At 43.8% G+C, this 22,774-nt stretch overlaps 1 protein-coding gene across 1 annotated transcript in view; it reads right to left on the bottom strand.

Moving 5' to 3' along the window:
* The window catches only part of LOC134965653 (nicotinamide N-methyltransferase-like), a 41,137-nt gene that overhangs the window by 5,769 nt on the left and 12,594 nt on the right, over positions 1-22,774 (bottom strand). The window contains exon 2 of the mRNA XM_063941986.1: positions 15,007-15,214. Coding sequence (XP_063798056.1) covers positions 15,007-15,214 — 208 coding nt within the window. The remainder of the gene's footprint in view (positions 1-15,006; positions 15,215-22,774) is intronic.

The raw sequence follows: 22,774 nt of genomic DNA, 5'->3' as shown, positions 1-22,774 counted from the left end.
TGACAACATTCAAGTGCACAGTCTGGAACATGATCCTTAGAGGAGGAGGTGGGACAACAGGCAATGGAGCTCACTGGGGGTTTCTCCTGTACCACTGTGGGCCAGTCTGACTCTGGCCAGGTCAGATAAATGGCAATATAGATTGCATCAGTTACATATGAAGCATTAGCACCGGGCAGGTATTACACTTGTTTATATTAACAGAAACATTAGAACTAGACTAAAGTCAGGAACATTTCATCCTTTGAGATGTTTCTACAATTATGACAGTGGTTCTTAAACTGTGGCTCCCTGTTGTGCCTCAAGGAACTTGCAGGGGAGCCTTAGATTTATGGTCCAGGACTAATTCAAATGATTTATGGTCAATGTAATAGGCAAAAACCAGTGCTGATGGCTGCTACTCATAATATATGTGGACAAACAGAAGCAGATCTTGCCCCTAACCACACAATTGAACCTAAGTATAACATAAAAAGACAATTTACTACATTTAATATTTCTTTCTTAACAACTCTATAAAGAAACTTTTAGCCTATGGGTGCTGTGTAAAGATTTCTGGTACTGTAGGGCACCGAGATTCAAAAGAGTTTGGGAAACACTGGATTAGGAGATTTACAGATATAACCAGGCTCATCACTGCCGCAATGTGTACGTACATGCATACACATAACTGCAATGACTATCTGTGCCTGGTTATGCCTATTCACACCCATGCTTAAGTCCATGCAATGCGTATGCATCACATGTGTGAATATACACACACACACATACGCAGCAACTTGGGGGGTCATTCTGTGTTGATCGCTCGCTAGCAGTTTTTAGCAGCCATGCAAACGCTATGCCGCCGCCCACTGGGAGTGTATTTTAGCTTAGCAGGAGTGTGACCAAAAGGATCGCAGAGCGGCGGCAATGTTTTTTTGTGCAGTTTTAGATTAGCTCAATACCTACTCAGCACTTGCGATCACTTCAGACTGTCTAAACCGTCGGCTTTTCTCGGAGACAACATTTTATTTACTATTATTTTTGATAACTCATTTAACCCTGTGCAGTATTCCCAACCCAACCCTTTTCATATCACTTCAGACTATTCAGTTCCTGTTTTGATGTCACAAACACACCCTGCGTTCGCCCAGCCACGCCTGCGTTTTTCCTGGCATGCCTGCGTTTTTCCGAACACTCCCTGAAAACGGTCAGTTGCCACCCAGAAATGCCCACTTCATGTCAATCACTCTGCGGTCAGCAGTGCGACTGATATGCTTCACTAGACCCTGTGTGAAACTACATCGGCCGTTATAACAGTATGTCGCGTGTGCGCATTGCGCCGCATATGCATGCACAGAAGTGCAGTTTTTTTTTCCTCATCACTGCAGAGCAAATGAATGCAGCTAGCGATCAACTCGGAATGACCCACTTAGTCACAATACTTTCACGGTACTTTGAAGCCACAAGTTATGCCCGAGACCCATCTATGTGGTTCACTACTGACTCAGGCCATGGGTGGACTCATTATACAGGCACAGTGGAATCTGTGGTGGCTCTTAAGGCTTAGAGGCTGTAACAGAGATTTGCTGCACATGAAGAGGCACTTCTGGGATCATCTTATGCCTCAGAGCCAGAGGATCATTGAGAATACTTTCTTTGTTGCCACATGCTTTAGACACTATGGCCCTCATTCCGAGTTGTTCGCTCGCAAGCGGATTTTAGCAGATTTGCTCATGCTAAGCCGCCGCCTACTGGGAGTGAATCTTAGCATCTTAAAAATGCGAACAATGTATTCGCAATATTGCGATTACACACCTCGTAGCAGTTTCTGAGTAGCTCCAGACTTACTCGGCATCTGCGATCAGTTCAGTGCTTGTCGTTCCTGGTTTGACGTCACAAACACACCCAGCATTCGCCCAGACACTCCTCCGTTTCTCCGGCCACTCCTGCGTTTTTTTCGGAAACGGTAGCGTTTTTTCCCACACGCCCATAAAACGGCCTGTTTCCGCCCAGTAACACCCATTTCCTGTCAATCACATTACGATCGCCAGAACGATGAAAAAGCCGTGAGTAAAAATCCTAACTGCATAGCAAATTTACTTGGCGCAGTCGCAGTGCGGACATTGCGCATGCGCATTAAGCGGAAAATCGCTGCGATGCGAAGATTTTTACCGAGCGAACAACTCGGAATGAGGGCCTATATTTGGGGCACCACCCGGAAAGTGTTTATGATGTTATTAAGTACAAAATAGCGAAACAGACATTTATTGTAAGTTCTGTGCAGATTTTATAATTTCCTCATATACTGGTTCACACTAATGCAGAATGCTGCATCCAGGGGCTGGCTGGTAACTCTCAGCCTGGGGGGCAAATGCAAGCAATTGGCCCCTGCTTTCCTGTTCAGACCTGATCACAGCCTGTGAGAAAATGCACAGCAGCAATCAGGTCTGAATTACCCCCAATGCAGTAAAGTTTGCACACCTAAAAACAATAAATTAGTTTTATTGTTCCGAAACTCTTTGTAACTGTGTCTTCTTTTACCTGTTTCCGCTAGAGTTTCTCAGGTTTAAAGGGTTAGTGCAATGGCCCTCATTCCGAGTTGATCGGTCGCAAGGCGAATTTAGCAGAGTTACACACGCTAAGCCGCCGCCTACTGGGAGTGAATCTTAGCTTCTTAAAATTGCGACCGATGTATTCGCAATATTGCGATTACTAACTACTTAGCAGTTTCAGAGTAGCTCCAGACTTACTCTGCCTGTGCGATCATTTCAGTGCTTGTCGTTCCTGGTTGACGTCATAAACACACCCAGCGTTCGCCCAGGCACTCCCACCGTTTCCCCGGCCACTCCTGCGTTTTTTCCGGAAACGGTAGCGTTTTCAGCCACACGCCCCTGAAACGCCGTGTTTCCGCCCAGTAACACCCATTTCCTGTCAATCACATTACGATCGCCGGAGCGATGAAAAAGCCGTGAGTAAAAATACTTTCTTCATAGTAAAGTTACTTGGCGCAGTCGCAGTGCGAACATTGCGCATGCGTACTAAGCGGATTTTCACTGCGATGCGATGAAAAATACAGAGCGAACAACTCGGAATGAGGGCCAATATCTTTTAGATTAACACAATACCATACCCTCAACCGTATTTATCATACAATGCTTGCTTTGGTCACCACAACAATTAACACTGATTTAGCTGACTATATGATAATTCATCAAGTTCACAGTACAATAACAATATCCCAGTCCATCACGGTACTCCTTCTCCCTTGTTGGTGCACATGTGAAGAATACTTTGGAGGTTATGTCTCTATTAAATTAATCTTGTTTTCCTCTGAAACAGTAGCTGGTTACAAGGCTCCAGAGGGTTAAGCAACCCTAACTAGGCTTCCCCAATCTCTCTTTACTTGTATAAATTCACAGGGATTGAAGGGTTTAATGTGTTCTAGCAATAATAGCAGATGTATCAATATAACCCTGCTCTATCTCTGCCTGTTCACTGAGAGAGTAGAAAAGGGAACAGTAAAGTAGCGGTCTCCTGACTAACACCGGTAAGTGCTGCTCCTCACAGGAGTATTTGAAGATGAATGGTTTATTAAGAGTTCAGTGCCTATTATCAGCAACTTTATATTCCTGACTGACTCTGTAGGTAAATAACCAGATGGAAGAAGAAGCTGGGGGTAAATGACAGATGCAAATCACATCTGTTAGTGCTGGCTGCTGAGGAAATAGTTTGGGAATTTGCAGACAATAAATCTATTATAGCCTGTAGTCTGTTAATGACTTTTTCTGTAATCTTCTTCACTAACCCTCCTGAGGAAATGGTCAGCGACATAGACCGAGAAACGCATTGAGGATCGGCTTGTTTGGATGACACACAAGCACAGTGTGGGCCCTATTTCAAAGTGAACTGTGATCTACAGCGTAAATCTCCCACAGCGGTAATACCTACCCTACACCCTAATGGGTTTGAGCCGCTGCCGCGCCATCATCTGCTTATGAGATGGTCTAAACATTTGCCGTGGACGCACGGCATGCAAACACTGTCTGACCCCCTCTAATACTTCTAGAACGGACCATACAGCAGGGTGCAGCAGCACACACTGCATGGCGCAAGGATCACAAATTACCTAGTGGGTAAGACTTCATCACAGGCTGCAGTTCCGATTAGTAATCACGGAACACTATGGCCGGTAATACTGCTAGGGTTCAGATCTTCAAATGCTGTTGTTATATCAGACACTACACACTTCCTGGCTTCATTGTATATGTTGCAGCTACAGTAGCAAAAGAATGTGTCCAGTCTAACACTTTGGAAGTAGATCAGTTCACCGGTATACGGTCTCTAGGTCAACCACACTTAGGTCAACAATGTCTATGTCAACCACTATTGGTCAACAGTAACTAGGTTGACAGGGTCTCTAGGTCGACAGGGTCTTTAGGTCGACATGTTCTATTTCAACAGGTCAAAAGGTCGACATGAGTTTTTCACGTTATTTTTTTTTTTAACCTTTTCATACTTAACGATCCACATGGACTACGATTGCGAATAGTAACCTGTGCCGAGTGCAGCGGTAGCAGATCGAGGCACCTTGCCTAAAGCATGGCGAGTGAAGCGAGCTATGCGAGAGGACACAGTGCACTCATTGGGGTCACCAGTCACTGCACAGAGAACGCTACGCCATTAAAAATAAACATGTCGACCTTTTATCCTGTCGACCTAGACCATGTTGACCTAGAATCCCTGTAGACCTAGTTACTGTCGACAAATAGGGGTTGACCTTGACACTGTCGACCTAAGTGTAGTCAACTTTCCATAACACACCCCTGTTCACCCACTTGTGTCGCCAATACATGCTACATTGTTGCATATTTTTAAAAATTATTGTATATTTGCTTGTATTTACATGTTATTCAATTTTAAAGGTATTGTACATATCTGCTTTTTTAAAATTAAGTTGGTATACTTTACCCCATCAGCGCTACTACTTCTTTTCTATTTTTTGGTGTTCCTAGTTCAGGGTTTGCCCGCCCTGCCATTGGTGAGCAGCTTGTTCTGGGATTGATTGACTAATGTTCCTAGCTCCAGTAATATTTGTTCATCTTTGTGTTCTTCTGTGATCTGACTGCCATTACTGTCTCTGTATTGTTATGGTGAACTGGAGATAGTGTATCACTTTAATTACTATAGCCTAATTATTGGCTGAGACTCTTGTCTGCAGTAGTACTAGTGCTGACTAAGATAGCTTTATAAGTCAATAGGTGATAGATCACTGTCTCTCTCCTCCACCAAGCTGTGCAGGTGTGATATGTGGTGCTTACTGTACTTCCTCTCCTGTAGACAGCAAGGAATGCCCTTATGTGGAACTCCCAGCCCTGTCTAACAGTCTTCCTCGATTGTACGGAGATGAGGTGTCTCTTAGGCTTATTCCTCCCTCTGTTGTCAATCTTACCTTTGGTAAGTACATTCTTCAACTGAGTGAATTCCTCCTGGCACTGTGGGGTACACATAATAGAAATAGTCCTCGAATGACTAGAGTTAGGAACCCCTCGAAGTTCAATGACTGTGGCTGCAATTTCAGCACAGTGGGGGTAATTCTGAGTTGATCGCAGCAGAAAATTTGTTAGCAGTTGGGCAAACCATGTGCACTGCAGGGGGCAGATATAACATGTGCAGAGAGAGTTAGATTTGGGTGGGGTGTATTCAAACTGAAATCTAAATTGCAGTGTAAAAATAAAGCAGCCAGTATTTACCCTGCACAGAACGAAATAACCCACCAAATCTAACTCTCTCTGCAAATGTGATATCTGCCCCCCCCCCCTGCAGTGCACATGGTTTTGCCCAATTGCTAACAAACTTGCTGCTGCGATCAACTCAGAATTACCCCCAGTGTTCAATAAAATGCCTATAATATCCCACAAAGCCTAAAATCCTTCTGACATCTCTCATGTTCTGAGGAGTTGGCCAATCCTGTATGAATCTAATTTTCTCTGGAGAGACTCCATCCGCAGTCACTATGTGGACCAGGTATGAAACTTTTAGCTTGAGAAGGTAGAACTTAGAATGTTTTATCTTTAGCCCATACTTTATTACTTTACTTTATTATCTGCTTGAAAACTTCTCTCAGGTGTTGAAGGTGATCCTGGTAGGTTTTAGAAAAGATATCAATATCATCAAGGTACAATAAGACCATCTCAAAGTTTATGTGAGCTTGGCAATGCTTCATTACTCGCTGGAAGATTTCTGGAGCATTGCATAACCCAAAGGCCGTACGCTCAAACTCAAATAGCCTCATTGGAGTAGTAAAGGCAGTCTTTTCTCTATCTTCAGGAGCCATCTGAATCTGTCAGCAGCCACTAGTCAAGTCAAGGGCAGAGAAATACTGGGCTGGTTTCAAGGCTCCTAGTGACTCCTCTATCTGCAGCAATGGGTATACATCCTTATGTGTGACGTTGTTTAATTTGCAATAATCCAGAACCTTAACTTCACATCCTTTTTTTTAACCAAGACTACTGGAGCTGCCCATGGACTATGGCTCTCCCTGATGACACCAGAGGCCTTCATGTCCTCCAGATTTTGCCTTACTGGTTGTTATAGAGCCAGGGCATGGGGTTGATGTCTCTCTTTAATCAGTACTGCATCTTCCATGGGAATATGGTGTTGAATGATGGTTACTTCCCAAAATCAAAGTGGTCTTTATTGAAGGCTTTGAACTTTTCCTGGACAACTTGGAGAACTTCTCTCTATTCAAGTGGGGTATTTTCATCACCAATCTGTATGGTCTTCCACCATGCCTTTGTTTCTCAGTTCGAATCAGGCTTTGTCATCACACTGCACTGATTTGCACTGAAACTGGTGTCAATAATGTCTTGAAAAGTGTTTTTAAACAGTTTAGCAAATGATCAATTATGAAATAACTGAATATGATGATTATGATGATTAAGTATTCCTAACGAGACTCGTCCATCTTCCACTTGAACTAATAATCTCGCAACAACTATGTCATCCTGAAAAAGGAATCTCATTGGGCTCCACCATAGCTTTGTAACTGATGCCCCGGGGTCCACAATGGGCCTTGCCCCACACAATTGTTTTGGAATTAGGCTGTAAAATCACAGGTCAGTAATCTGCTACCCGTTCTTTTCCTATCTCTCCCTCCTGCTTGGCAAATATCTGTTGCACCTGAAGGATTTTTATTGTGCATTGCAATGCTCATTGCTCCATAGTCCTCTTCTTGGTAAATGCATTTTTCAGTGCCCCTATCACTTCATCGGAACAATATTGAAAGATGTTCATCCCTATTACAACAGGGATAGCACTGACATTATCTATATTAGTAATGATACATCTTTGCTTAGGCAGCTGAACGTTGCCAATTTGAATATGAGTTTCCCAGTATCCATGGCAAGATATTCCCATTCCATTACTGGCAATTAACTGTAATCATGTTAGCAATGAAATATGAACCAGTTCGGCTCCCCAATACTTCAGGTAAGTCTTTCACTGTATGGTGGTGACCTGGGACCCAGTATCAAGCATGGCTGCTATTTATATAACATTTAAGAAGATGTTTATAATTGGATACTGTCCCATGTACTGTTGCTAATACCCTTCTGGTATCGGGTCTATTCTTGCTGGTCCCCCCGAGGGTTGTCCTCCATCCTCAAGGCAGGGGAGTTTAAAGATCCAGTTTGACCGCAATTCCTCTCAATGTGTCTGCTCCGGTTGCACCAACACCAGATTGGGCACCCCTGAGAATCAAATCTGTCAGTGGGTCAATTCCTCATTGAATGCGGAGGAGTCCACCAGTCACAGGTGGGGAGTTTGACTGGGGCGGTACACCTGTCAAACCGTAACGCAGGTTTCCTAAGGTGTGCTCAGGGAGGACAGAAACCTCCCGTGGAGCAGAAGGGCAAACTGCACTGTCTTTCGTTCCAGCTGTTGCCTGGCCTCTCGAGGTTCCATGGTTTGTCTAGCAAAATTATTTTATTCCTTGCACATTTCTGCCATGCCAGCACTTAGTTCCTCTACTCGCCCCATCAATGTTTGTAGCTGATCAGGGAATGGCTTCTGGGCCCCTTGAGAAACAACTTCTTTTGTTCGGGAAGAATTTTCCTTGCCCAACTCCTGAAAGCCTGGCAACTCAGGGAGGTCACTTCGCTACTCAGGTGAAAGCCCATCAATTTAATTTCTGCCTCTTTGAAATTCAAGAAGGAACTTGCAGGAAATTGAAGTCTTAACTAGGGATGTGTACTATACACTGTTCGGGTTTTGTGTTTTGGTTTTAGATCTGGATCTCCATTCATGATTTGGATCTGGGTTCGTTTTGCCAAAAACACCCTTTCGGGTTTCGGTTCTGGATCTGAATTTTTTTGAAAAAAACATAAAAACAGCTAAAATTACAGAATTATTATTTTTTTAGTCATACAGTATTACTAACCTCAATAATATTAATTTCCACTCATTTTCAGTCTATTCTGAACACCTCACACCTCACACCTCACAATGGGGGTAATTCCAAGTTGATCGCAGCAGGAAATTTTTTTAGCAGTTGGGCAAAACCATGTGCACTGCAGGGGGGCAGATATAACATTTGCAGAGATAGTTAGATTTGGGTGGGTTATTTTGTTTCTGTGCAGGGTAAATACTGTCTGCTTTATTTTTACACTGAAATTTAGATTGCAGATTGATCTCACCACACCCAAATCTAACTCTCTCTGCACATGTTATATCTGCCTCCCCTGCAGTGCACATGGTTTTGCCCAACTGCTAACAAAAATCCTGCTGCGATCAACTCAGAATTACCCCCAATATTGTTTTTAGGACAAAAGTTTGCACCAAGGTACTATAGCTGGATGATTAAGATACATTAGTGACAAGTGGGCGGCACAAACAAGTGGCCCAGCTAGCAGTGGCACTGCAATGGCAGACAGGATGGCAGTTTTAAAAACTAGTCTCCAAAGAGCACATAATTCAAAGAAGAAAAAAAAGGTGTAAAATGGAATTGTCCTTGGGCCCTCCAACCCACCCTTACGTTGTTTAAAGAGGACATGCACAGTTTAATAAACCCATCATTTCAGCAACAGGTTGTCCCCCTGGAGAAAGGTCGCCAAGTTCTCCGAATCATAGCTAGCTACAAACATACCACCTCCATATTTGATTTCTTTTCACATTATGAGAAGAGACAAGAGGAAGAGGACAGTGTCAAGAAGGTGACTAAAAATAAGAGAGGTACACGCAATCAGGAACAACACACAGGCTTTCCCCCCACTCCTATATTGGTGTGGAACAGAAATGACTTTAACCAAGCAAATACAGTATATAATTACCACATTACTGAACAAAATGAAAAACTAGGTGCCAAAGCCTCCGAATTTGTACCCCCTTCTCCATTTTCAGGGATTACGATAATCTCAGAATTAATGCTGGGATGCAAATAAACTGGTGTATACCACTGGATCAAGATTGGATATTTTTCCCTCCATGGAGTCTGGAGACTTACTATGTGAAAATCTCATGGGTTTCTTTTTTTCCATTTTTAATTGCATGTTTATTTACATATTTTGTGTCAGATGCCTTATTTTAATTTTTCACAGATCCCAGTTTCATGCATGTGAGCATACATGTGTGTCTCAGTTACACACATGTGAGCATACCTATGTGTCTTGTTTATTTTATTCCTATTTTATTTTTAAATAAAGCTGCCACTTAGATGTTTTAGCAGCCCCTCGTGAGCACCCACAGCAGCCTTGGATAGGCAAGTTGAGTTCGGGTGGGTTTGGTACAGTACAAGGCAGGACTTTGCAGTTAATTTTTTGTTATTGAGCCCCTGCCCTAGTAGAGTTTACCACTCTAATCCAAACAAATTTCATGTTACAAGTAGGACTGTGGGAGGAAGCAATGCCAAACTCTGTGCCAGTAGCATGCCTCAACCTGGCAAGCCAGACAGCTTCCTGGCTGTAAGCCACCATGAGACTCCATACTGTGCCCTTATTCAGTAACTGTTTGTGCCTCAAGGGAGCTCCTGGCCCATCTAGGGCTGCAGTGGAAAGCTGGTGCAATGCAAGATCACTGAAACTCTGTTCTTCTAACACCACAAGGTCTTGTGATAACCCTACACAGCCCTTATATTGTACAATTATTAAGGAGAAAACATTTACAAATTAAAGGAAAAGTACCCTGTAAAACAAATGTACATCTTGTTAATAATATCAAAATATGGAACATTAATAAATCAAAATTAAGGTTGACTAATTGGAGCCATTAATTTGAGTCCCTAACAAGAAATAATTCAGAAGAACCTCTCTCTAATGCTGGGTACATAGTGCACACTAGAATATGTATCTACTAGAGATGACCTGGTTCAGACAGGGCACCCCTGGAATTATATGGCAGACATATAGACATAGGTGTGTTTGGGAAATCTAGTTTTCTCTGGCAGTTGCCAGAGAAATTGAAGTAGGAGATGTTGCTATGTCACGTTCTGCTGGATTAAGATTCTTTCTCTTCTTAGTATGACTGACTTTGGCCACAAACGTGGTCTCTTCCCAATTTATTAGAAAACACTTTGTCAAACTTGGAATCTCCATTTTCACCTTTGCGGCTATATGATTTCACAAATCTGGTTGTGATGTTGAATAATTTTTCCATTTTCTGCACTAGGCTTTAATCTAAACTTTAAACCTAGGATCAGGTACAGAAGCACCCCTGGAATTATATGGCAGCGCCTCTGTACTTATACAGCAGATAGGTTTAACCCCTATATTTTTACAGCATACATGACTGTGCCACAGCATTCCTTTATTTTTACAGCACCCCTATATTTTTACAACATACAGGACAGAGCCACAGTGTTCTTTTATTTTTACAGCACCTGACAGGGACACAGCATTCCTTTACTTCTACAGCACCTGACAGGGAGAAAGCATTCCTTTATTTTTACAGCACCCCTATATTTTTACTGAATACAGGACAGGTCCACAGCATTCCTTTATTTTTACAGTACCCATATATTTTTACAACATACCAGACAGGGCTACAGTGTTCCTTTATTATTACAGCACCGCTGTATTTTTACAACACCCCATTTCTTTATTTTTACAGCACCAATATATTTTTACAGCATACGGGACAGGGCCACAGCATTTCATTATTTTTACAGCACCCGACAGGGACACAGCATTCCTTTATTTTTACAGCACCCGACAGAGAGACAGCAATCCTTTTTATTTTTATAGCACCCCTATATTTTTACAGAATTCAGGAAAGAGCCACAGCATTCCTGATTTTTACAGCATCCCATTATTTTCACAACATACAGGACAGGGCCACAGTGTTCCATTACTTTTACTGCACCTGACAGGGACACAGCATTCCTTTATTTTTAGAGCACCACTGTATTTTTCAACACCCCTGTATTTTTACAGCATAAATGAAAGAGCCACAGAACCCCTGACTTTTTACAGCAACCCTTTATTTTTACAGCAAACAGGACAAGGCCACAGCACCCCTGTATTTTTACAGCATACAGGACAGTGCCACAGCATCCCTGCATTTTTACAGCATACATGACAGGGTCAAAGATCCCCTGTATTTTTCTGCACCCGACAGGGCCACGGTACCCCTTTATTTTTACAGCACAGAGAACAGTGCCCCTGTAAAGCACAGGACTGCAGTACCCCTGCACAGCACCCCAAACATCACAAGACACCCCAGAACAGCAACCCTGTACAGCACAGGACATCAGCACCCCTAACAGCACAGTACACCAGCACAGGACACCACCCCTGAAGAGCCCCGCACAGCAGCACCCCTGTACATCACCACCCACAGACAGACAGAGGTCTGTCTCCCTCACTCTCCAAGTCTGGAGTGAAAATAGCATCACATGGCTCCTTATATGGAATCCAAAACCCGCGGGAATCTGACAGCAGGATGATGATAACATTTTGCCTTGGTCTGGGAACTGAGTCTGGTGGGAAGTCCCGAGTTGGACTCAGATCCTGGCTCAAGTTCTGAAGTCTGGGGGAGTTTGGATCACAGAGATCCGAACCTGCTCATCCCTAGTCTTAACAAACGTAACTGAGTTTAAAAATATTCACTATCCGCAACTACTATGACTTTGTTAATCAAGGTTTCGTCAACATTTCTTACTTCGGTGTTGTCCACCGCTTGCATCTTCCGTCTCTTGTAGGCCTAGAGCATAGCCATGCAGAGATTCCTCTGTCTGTTTCCTGGCACAGAATTTCATTTTTAGATCAGAGAGGGTACTAATATTGAAGGTATCTGCTAATCTCTGCAGAATTTAATTGATATTCTGTTGTTCTTCTTGTGGCCATGAAGTAACTTCTCGTAATGCAGATCCCTTTAGTTGTCCAATTAGAATCTCCACTTGCTGACCATCCATTAAGGGGTAGAGATGAAACATACTTTACAACTTGTTCTTGAACTCTCTCAGAGAGTCTCCTGTGTAGGTAGGGAGCCATGGGGCCCTGAAGTAATAAAGTAGTGTTATAGGGTTTAGTTGAGACATCTAGGTCCTGGATCCTGTTACTCGTGATGCCAAATTTGAACTGTCACACTCAGGTAGCTAATAGATGTAGCTGTTGGAATGTAAGCATGCATTTATAAGTTGCAGGTAAGCACTCAGTCTCTATAGAAGTACCTTGTCTCTTCTTGACTCTACAGGTCTCATTTAAGACTCCACTCTTCCCAGAGGGGCAAGGATGGTTTACGCAATACGGACTTCTTGGTAGATTTTGCTACACAGTGCATTTATTAACTGACATCCTCTACTCAGGACCGCACAACATAAAGAACTTGCAATAGCAATATGTCATTTAAAAAGAATTATATTACAACCATGCAGTAAGGTTTGCACATCCAAAAAAAGATAAATTAGTTTTATGTTCCAGAATGCTTTGTCACTGTGTTTTCTTTAAATTGGTTCTGCTACAGTTTCTCAGGCATAAAGGGATAATGCGGTATATTTTAGATTAACACAATACCATACCCTCAACCATATTTATCATACAATGCTTGCTTTGGTCACCACAACAATTAACACTGATTTAGCTGACCTATATGATAATTCATCAAGTTCACAGTACAATACCAATATCACAGTCCATTGGGGTACTCCTTCTCCCTTGTTGGTGCACACGTGAAGAATCCTTTGGAGGTTATGTCTCTATTAAATGAGTCTTGTTTTCCTCAGAAACGGTTCCCGGTTACAAGGCTCAAGAGGGTTGAACAACATTAACTAGGTTTCCCCAATCTTTCATTACTTGTATAAATCCACAGGGATTGATGGGGTTAATGTTTTCTAGCAATAATAGCAGATGTACGAATATAACCCTGCTCTAACTATGCCTGTTCTCTGAGAGAGTAGAAAAGGGAACAGTAAAGTAGAGGTCTCCTGACTAACACCGGTAAGTGCTGCTTCTCACAGGAGTATTTGAAGAAGAATGGTTTATTAAAAATTCAGTGCCTATTATCAGCAACTTTATAATCCTGACTTACTCTTGAGGTAAATAAGCAGATGGAAGAAGAAGCTGGGGGTAAATGACAGATGCGAATGACAACTGTTAGTGCTGGCTGCTGAGGAAATAGTTTGGGAATTTGCAGACAATATATCTATTATAGCGTGAAGTCTGTTATTTACTTCTTCTGTAATCTTACTGCCTTTACTGTCTCTGTGCTGTTATTGTGAACTGGGGATAGTGTATCACTTTACTGCAGCACAAGTATTATCTGAGAATATTGGGGGTCATTCCGAGTTGTTCGCTCATTGCCGATTTTCGCAACGGAGCGATTAATGCGAAAATGTGCATGCGCATGGTACGCAGTGCGCATGCGCTAAGTATTTTAGCTCAAAACTTAGTAGATTTACTCACGGCAGAGCAAAGAATTTTTGAAGTGATCGGAGTGTGATTGACAGGAAATGGGTGTTTCTGGGCAGATACTCAGCGTTTTTACGGCGTTTGCGGAAAAACGCATGCGTGCCAGGGAAAAACGCGGGAGTGGCTGGAGAAACGGGGTAGTGTCTGGGCGAACGCTGGGTGTGTTTGTGATGTCAAACCAGGAACGAAAAGGACTGAGCTGGTCGCAATGGCAGAGTAAGTCTGGAGCTACTCAGAAACTGCGGAGTAATAGTTACGAGAAAATTAGCGAATCTTTTGTTCGCAATTCTGCTATGCTAAGATACACTCCCAGTAGACGGCGGCTTCGCGTGTGCAATGCTGCTAAAAGCAGCTAGCGAGCGAACAACTCGGAATCACCCCCATTGTCTGCAATAGTACTAGTGCTGACTAAGATAGTTTTATAATGTAATAGGTGTTAGATCACTGTCTCTCTCCTCCACTAAGCTGTGCAGGTGTCATGTGTGGTGCTTATTGTACTACCTCTTCTGTAGACAGCAATGCCCTTATATGGAGGTCCCAGCCCTGTCTCACAGTCTGCCTTGGCTGTACATAGATGAAATGTCCCTTAGGCTTACTCCTCCCTACACTGTCAATCTCTGGTGGGCCACACCTTCAGGATGGCTTAGGGAAAGAGGGCACCGTCTTTTCACTGCCGCCTAGTGTGACTACTGCTGGAAAGCTGCACCTCCTCTCCTCCCCACTGGCTGATCACCAGGGCAGCCTTTCACTGCTGTCGTCAATCAGGTAAGCCCCGCCTCACTGCGCTGGAACTGCTCTCTCTCTCATGTTGCCAGGGAGACACTCAAATCCCTATGCTCTGAGCCTCATACACCAGGGGTTACCAGAGCCTCACACCTTGTCCAGCCAGGTGGTTGATGGCGCAGCACACACCTCCACTGTCTTTTCACATTCCAGTGGTAAGTGCATAGTTCCCCCAATTGACTTTTCAGGGGGCCATGAGTTCTGGTGCGGCCGGCATGCATGGATAGTCTACCAGTTTCAATCATGTGCTGGCTTCTGCTCCTGCCTGTCTACTGCCACCAATGTACAGTGCATATAACATGGTGCACACTTGATAGATGTTTTGGAAAATACATTTTCTTACCTGTTTCCTTCTAGACATTTAATATATTCCATTATGTGAGACCAATCAAACGCTCCGGTATGTGTGTTAATCCATTTGTTCAGCTCCATAATACATTGCTCAGAGCACTTCAGCACAAGGATCTGTTTGAAATATCCACTGGCTGTATAGAGATGATGGATGATGGATCCAGGACTGATGTCAATCAAAAGGTCTCCCTTAATGTGACCTGCAGGGAAAGACCCCAGTGATTACAGAGTGTAATATAATATGTAGCATCTACTGTACTGTACTATGCATCATTATGTAATGTCCTGTTACAGGTAGAGGTGTTTGGGTTTGAAATTACTCTTTTTTTTTTTTTTTTTGCCAAATTTATTACAAGTTCGGATTTATCTAGATTTATCTTATTGGTCATCCAAAACAAGTGAGAACCCGCACATCCCTAGATACAGGTAAGCCACTTCCTCGCAACACACCTGTTGCTGCTTCACTGTAATGTATAAAGTATGTAAGTACTTCTTTGATCAGCATTTCCAGTAACTGGAGCCACTTTTCCTGCATATACACACAGACATTTACACACCTCAGAAGTGTCATAATGTGCCATAATGTAAACTCTTAGGAAACATGTACACTTAGATATCACTGATACCAGGTATGTGGGAGTTACCAGTTCCCTCTGCTTGTATCTATTACAATGCAATGCACCTAGCCTGTACCAGGAGACTGTGCTGATTAATATGATATGTAACACTTGTATATCTGTGAGCAAATGAGTCTGTATGTGAAGCACAACAGAACTTGGCATGGAAACAAAGTGTTGCTGCTGCATTGTAGCACTTCAAACATAGATTTAGAAACTCATTACCTGGACACAGGCTTGTACGAGGGTACTGGCAGATGCCTGGGCCAGCTGTTGAGAAGGATGAATGCTCCTGTCCATAGTGTATGCATAGTGTTCCGCATTCATTTTTTAGAGGTGAATGGCCAAACCCCCAGGATTTGGCGACACCCCCTGTATCTTCTGGGCCTCACATATGTGTTGCCAGCCCTTCTCATCTCAGCTCTACTTTAGGTAGGAAGCTTTTTGAGCATTGTTTTATATCCTATCTTGGGGACCATGCAGTTTAAGGGGTGCCAATACTATACACCCTGCATCCGTTTCTTTACTTATTTACCAAACCCAGCAAACTCCCCTCCTAGTCCTTCTTTCCCACACTCACTGTTTACCCCATTCTGTGTCACCCTGGTCTAGCTGCCCCTTCCATTTAGAATGTAAGTTCTCATGAGCTGGGCCCTCCTCCCTCATGTTATTTTCCCTCTCTTACTTAAACTGTCTTCTACTCCGTACTCCCTAGCGATGGTACAGTCCCACATCCTGCTCTGGTATCATCATGGTGGCCCTGTTCCTGCCACTGCCCTAACTTCAAGCTCTGAGGGGGGACTTAGTTGGTGTGACCAGAAATTACATCCGACAAGGGAATCAACTGGTGAGTTACAGTAGCTTGCACATGGGCTGGTGGCTACACATAGGTGAGGAGATCCTGCATCATGTCTTGGGGTCTGGTGCTGTGCAGCCAGGGATCCTGTGACCCTGGAGTAAGACCTGGGATTGTCATAGCTGCCAGGGTTCCTCCCATCCAACTGTAAGACCTGGGGATTTCATCACTGACAGGGATCCTCCCACCCTACTGTAAGACCAGGGTGTATCATCACTGACAAGGATCCTCCCACCCAACTCTAAGACATGGGGATATCATCACTGACAGGGAACCTCCCACCCCACTGTAAGACCTGGGTGTATCATCACAGACAGGGATCCTCCCACCCTACTGTAAAACCTGGGGATATCATCACTGACAGGGATCCTCCCACCCTACTTAAGACCCCTATGTTTGCAGTGTACTCTGTCCTTTATAAAGTGGGATAGGGTGGATTAATGATATTAATTTTATGTCAGATATGGGGGGGGGGGGGGGGGTGCCAAATTGCTGCTTTGCCCTGGGTGACAAAAATCCTGGTTTTGGCCCTGCTCAACCCCACCTACACTTTTTAGTTGGTCTTGTCTGAGGCCATTTCATGTGCTCAGTTTGTCCTTCTAGTCCTTGTCATCTGACAGTGTGATTACACAGGGTTCCTCGATCATTACACTGTAACTATAGTATGTAAGTGGGCAGATCTATTGATAGGTAACCCTATTTGTGGTGATGAAGGTCCCGCTTACCTGCTAACTATTGGAGTACCTCCACCCAAGCTTTTGTTCTATGTTTTAACTATAGAAAAAGGGGAAGCTTGGGACATTCCCATACCAATATGTTATATTTGCCATACAGGCCTGGAATTAGGATTACCTCTTCTGGATTGCTTTACTCGTCGCCCATCAAACAGGTAAGTAATACACACCATGAACTGTTGTGTTATACTATAAACATTTACTATAATCTATATAGCTACTACATAACAGTCGAATATACATATAACTGACAGCGTCAGGCTGCGACCATGCAGTAGATGAACAATTTACCAAATAACATTAAGTCATTAGTATACAATTCATCAAATGATATTAAGTGAACATTATGCCCTTTACATTAATAACCCCCCCACATTTCCCTTCCCTTTGACATTTAGTCCACGGTTACTGAAATAAAGTCTCTGTGTATATATATATATATATATATATATATTTATGCATATATATATATAGCTATGGTATCCTCTCCTGAATTGACCAATGTAGTCCCTTGAGTATATATATATATATATATATATTAGTGATGAGCGGGTACGGTTCCTCGGAATCCGAACTCCCCCGAACTTCACCCATTTTACATGGTTCCGAGGCAGACTCGGATCCTCCCGCCTTGCTCTGTTAACCCGAGCGTGCCCGAACGTCATCATCCCGCTGTCGGATTCTGGCGAGATTCGTATTCTATATAAGGAGCTGCGCGACACCGCCATTTTCACTCGTGCATTGGAGATGATAGGGAGAGGACGTGTGCAGCATTCTCTCTGTTTCTGTGTTCAGTGTGCTGCAAATATCTGTGCTCAGTGTGCTTGCAAATATCTGTGCTCAGTGTGCTGAAAATATCTATGTTCTCTGCCTGAAAAACGCTCCATATCTGTGCAGCATTGTAGTATATAGTAGGAGGATAGTGCAGAATTTTGCTGACCAGTAACCACCAGTATTATATCAGTATGGTGCAGTAGTCCACTTCTCTACCTACCTCTGTGTTGTCAAGTATACTATCCATCCATACCTGTGGTGCATTTAAGTTTTGCGCAGTATATATAGTAGGAGGACAGTGCATAATTTTGTTGACTACCAGTATATATTATATAGCAGTACGGTACAGTAGGCCACTGCTCTACCTACCTCTGTGTCGTCAAGTATACTATCCATCCATACCTGTGGTGCATTTTAGTTGTTGTGCGCAGTTTATATAGTAGGAGGACAGTGCATAATTTTGCTGACCACCAGTATATAATATATAGCAGTACGCTACAGTAGGCCACTGCTCTACCTACCTCTGTGTCGTCAAGTATATTAGTATCCATCCATACCTGTGGTGCATTTTAGTTGTTGTGCGCAGTTTATATAGTAGGAGGACAGTGCATAATTTTGCTGACCACCAGTATATAATATATAGCTGCACGGTACAGTAGGCCACTGCTCTACCTACCTCTGTGTCGTCAAGTATATTAGTATCCATCCATATCTGTGGTGCATTTAAGTTTTGCGCAGTATATATATAGTAGTAGGACAGTGCATAAAATAGTCCACAAACAGCACATGATGCAAAGAAAAAAGAGGTGCAATGAAGTAGCTGTGTGACTAAGCTAAGCAACCAAAGTGGCCAACACAAACACCTGGCCCATCTAGTAGTGGCACTGCAGTTTCAGACAGGATGGCACTTCAAAAAAATAGTCCCCAAACAGCACATGATGCAAAGAAAAAAAGAGGTGCAATGAGGTAGCTATGTGACTAAGCTAAGCGACCCAAGTGGCCGACACAAACACCTGGCCCATCTAGGAGTGGCACTGCAGTGTCAGACAGGATGGCACTTCAAAAATAGTCCCCAAACAGCACATGATGCAAAGAAAAATGAAATAAAAAAGAGGTGCAAGATGGAATTGTCCTTGGGCCCTCCCACCCAACCTTATGTTGTATAAACAGGACAGGCACACTTCAACAAACCCATCATTTAAGCGACAGGGTCTGCCACACGACTGTGACTGAAATGACTGGTTGGTTTAGGCCCCCACCAAAAAAGAAGCAATCAATCTCTCCTTGCACAAACTGGCTCTACAGAGGCAAGATGTCCACCTCCTACTCATCCTCCTATTCCTCACCCCTTTCCTGTGTAATTCCCCCCCTCACAGATTAATAATTCGTCCCCACTGGAATCCACCATCTCAGGTCCCTGTGTACTTTCTGGAGGCAATTGCTGGTGAATGTCTCCACGGAGGAATTGATTATAATTCATTTTGATGAACATCATCTTCTCCACATTTTCTGGAAGTAACCTCGTACGCCGATTGCTGACAAGGTGAGCGGCTGCACTAAACACTCTTTCGGAGTACACACTGGAGGGGGGGCAATTTAAGTAAAATAAAGCCAGTTTCTGCAAGGGCCTCCAAATTGCCTCTTTTTCCTGCCAGTATACGTACGGACTTGTCTGACGTGCCTACTTGGATGCGGTCACTCATATAATCCTCCACCATTCTTTCAATGGTGACAGAATCATATGCAGTGACAGTAGACGACATGTCAGTAATCATTGGCAGGTCCTTCAGTCCGGACCAGATGTCAGCACTCGCTCCAGACTGCCCTGCATCACCGCCAGTGGGTGGGCTCGGAATTCTTAGCCTTTTCCTCGCAGCCCCAGTTGCAGGAGAATGTGAAGGAGGAGCTGTTGACGGGTCACGTTCCGCTTGACTTGACAATTTTCTTACCAGCAAGTCTTTGAACCTCTGCAGACTTGTGTCTGCCGGAAAGAGAGATACAACGTAGGTTTTAAATCTAGGATCGAGCACGGTGGCTAAAATGTGGTGCTCTGATTTCAAAAGATTGTCCACCCGTGAATCCTGTTTAAGCGAATTAAGGGCTCCATCCACAAGTCCCACATGCCTAGCGGATTCTTGCACAACGTTGAAATCATTCTCCACTGCGCTTGAGTCAGGTGCATTCCCCCTCCTTTGCCTATATCGTAGGTAACTGTATAGGCTTGAATGGCCTTTTGCTGCTCCTCCATCCTCTGAAGCATATAGAGGGTTGAATTCCACCTCGTTACCACCTCTTGCTTCAGATGATGGCAGGGCAGGTTCAGGAGTGTTTGCTGTTGCTCCAGTCTTCGGCACGCGGTGGCTGAATGCCGAAAGTGGCTCGCAATTCTTCGGGCCACCGACATCATCTCTTGCATGCCCCTGTCGTTTTTTAAATAATTCTGCTCCACCAAATTCAATGTATGTGCAAAACATGGGACGTGCTGGAATTTGCCCAGATGTAATGCACGCACAATATTGGTGGCGTTGTCCGAAGTCACAAATCCCCAGGAGAGTCCAATTGGGGTAAGCCATTCTGCGATGATGTTCCTCAGTTTCCGTAAGAGGTTGTCAGCTGTGTGCCTCTTATGGAAAGCGGTGATACAAAGCGTAGCCTGCCTAGGAACGAGTTGGCGTTTGCGATATGCTGCTACTGGTGCCACCGCTGCTGTTCTTGCTGCGGGAGGCAATACATCTACCCAGTGGGCTGTCACAGTCATATAGTCCTGAGTCTGCCCTGCTCCACTTGTCCACATGTCCGTGGTTAAGTGGACATTGGGTATAACTGCATTTTTTAGGACACTGGTGACTCTTTTTTTGAATTCTGTGTACATTTTCGATATCGCCTGCCTAGAGAAATGGAACCTAGATGGTATTTGGTACCAGGGACACAGTACCTTAATCAATTCTCTAGTTCCCTGTGAATTAATGGTGGATACCGGAAACACATTTTTCACCACCCAGGCTGCCAAGGCCTGAGTTATCCACTTTGCAGCAGGATGACTGCTGTGATATTTCATCTTCCTCGCAAAGGACTGTTGGACAGTCAATTGCTTACTGGAAGTAGTACAAGTGGTCTTCCGACTTCCCCTCTGGAATGTCGATTGACTCCCAGCAGCAACAACAGCAGCGCCAGCAGCAGTAGGCATTACACTCAAGGATGCATCGGAGGAATCCCAGTCAGGAGAGGACTCGTCAGACTTGACAGTGACATGGCCTGCAGGACTATTGGCTTTCCTGTGTAAGGAGGAAATTGACACTGAGGGAGTTGGTGGTGTGGTTTGCAGGAGCTTGGTTACAAGAGGAAGGGATTTAGTTGACAGTGGACTGCTTCCACTGTCACCCAAAATTTTTGAACTTGTCAATGACTTATGATGAATGCGCTCCAGGTGACGTATAAGGGAGGATGTTCCTAGGTGGTTAACGTCCTTACCCCTACTTATTACAGCTTGACAAAGGCAACACATGGCTTGACACCAGTTGTCCGCATTTCTGTTGAAATAATTCCACACCGAAGAGGTGATTTTTTTTGTAATTTGACCAGGCATGTCAATGGCCATATTCGTCCCACGGACAACAGGTGTCTCCCCGGGTGCCCGACTTAAACAAACCACCTCACCATCAGAATCCTCCTTGTCATTTTACTCCCCAGTGCCAGCAACACCAATATCCTCATCCTGGTGTACTTCAACAGTGACATCTTCAATTTGACTATCGGGAACTGGACTGCGGGTGCTCCTTCCAGCACTTGCAGGGGGTGAGCAAATGGTGGAATGCGCCACCTCTTCCCATCCAGTGTTGGGAAGGTCAGGCATCGCAACCGACACAATTGGACTCTCCTTGGGGATTTGTGATTTAGATGAATGCACAGTTCTTTGCTGTGCTTTTGCCATCTTAACTCTTTTAAGTTTTCCAGCAGGAGGATGAGTGCTTCCATCCTCATGTGAAGCTGAACCACAAGCCATGAACATAGGCCAGGGCCTCAGCCGTTCCTTGCCACTCCATGTCGTAAATGGCATATTGGCAAGTTTAGGCTTCTCCTCAGACGCTGTTAATTTAGATTTTTGGGTCATTTTACTGAACTGTAGTTTTTTGGATTTTACATGCTCTCTACTATGACATTGGGCATCGTCCTTGGAAGACGACGTTGATGGCATTTCATCGTCTCGGCCATGACTAGTGGCAGCAGCTTCAGCACGAGGTGGAAGTGGATCTTGATCTTTCCCTATTTTACCCTCCACATTTTAATACTCCATTTTTTAATGTGAGAAATTATATGCCAGTAATATATCAATAGCAATGGCCTACTACTATATATACTGCGCACAACTTAAATGCACCACAGGTATGGATGGATAGTATACTTGACGACACAGAGGTAGGTAGAGCAGTGGCCTACTGTACCGTACTGCTATATACTATATACTGGTGGTCAGCAAAATTATGCACTGTCCTACTACTATATATATACTGCGCACAACTTAAATGCACCACAGGTATGGATGGATAGTATACTTGACGAAACAGAGGTAGGTAGAGCAGTGGCCTACTGTCCGTACTGCTATATATTATATACTGGTGGTCAGCAAAATTATGCACTGTCCTACTACTATATATATACTGCACACAACTTAAATGCACCACAGGTTTGGATGGATAGTATACTTGACGACACAGAGGTAGGTAGAGCAGTGGCCTACTGTGCCGTAATGCTACATATTATATACTGGTGGTCAGCAAA

The sequence above is a fragment of the Pseudophryne corroboree genome, chromosome 10, assembly GCF_028390025.1.
Source record: "Pseudophryne corroboree isolate aPseCor3 chromosome 10, aPseCor3.hap2, whole genome shotgun sequence".
In the NCBI taxonomy this organism is placed as follows: domain Eukaryota; kingdom Metazoa; phylum Chordata; class Amphibia; order Anura; family Myobatrachidae; genus Pseudophryne; species Pseudophryne corroboree.
Note: the sequence above shows the minus strand (reverse complement) of the source record. Positions and strands in the feature narration are given on the sequence as shown.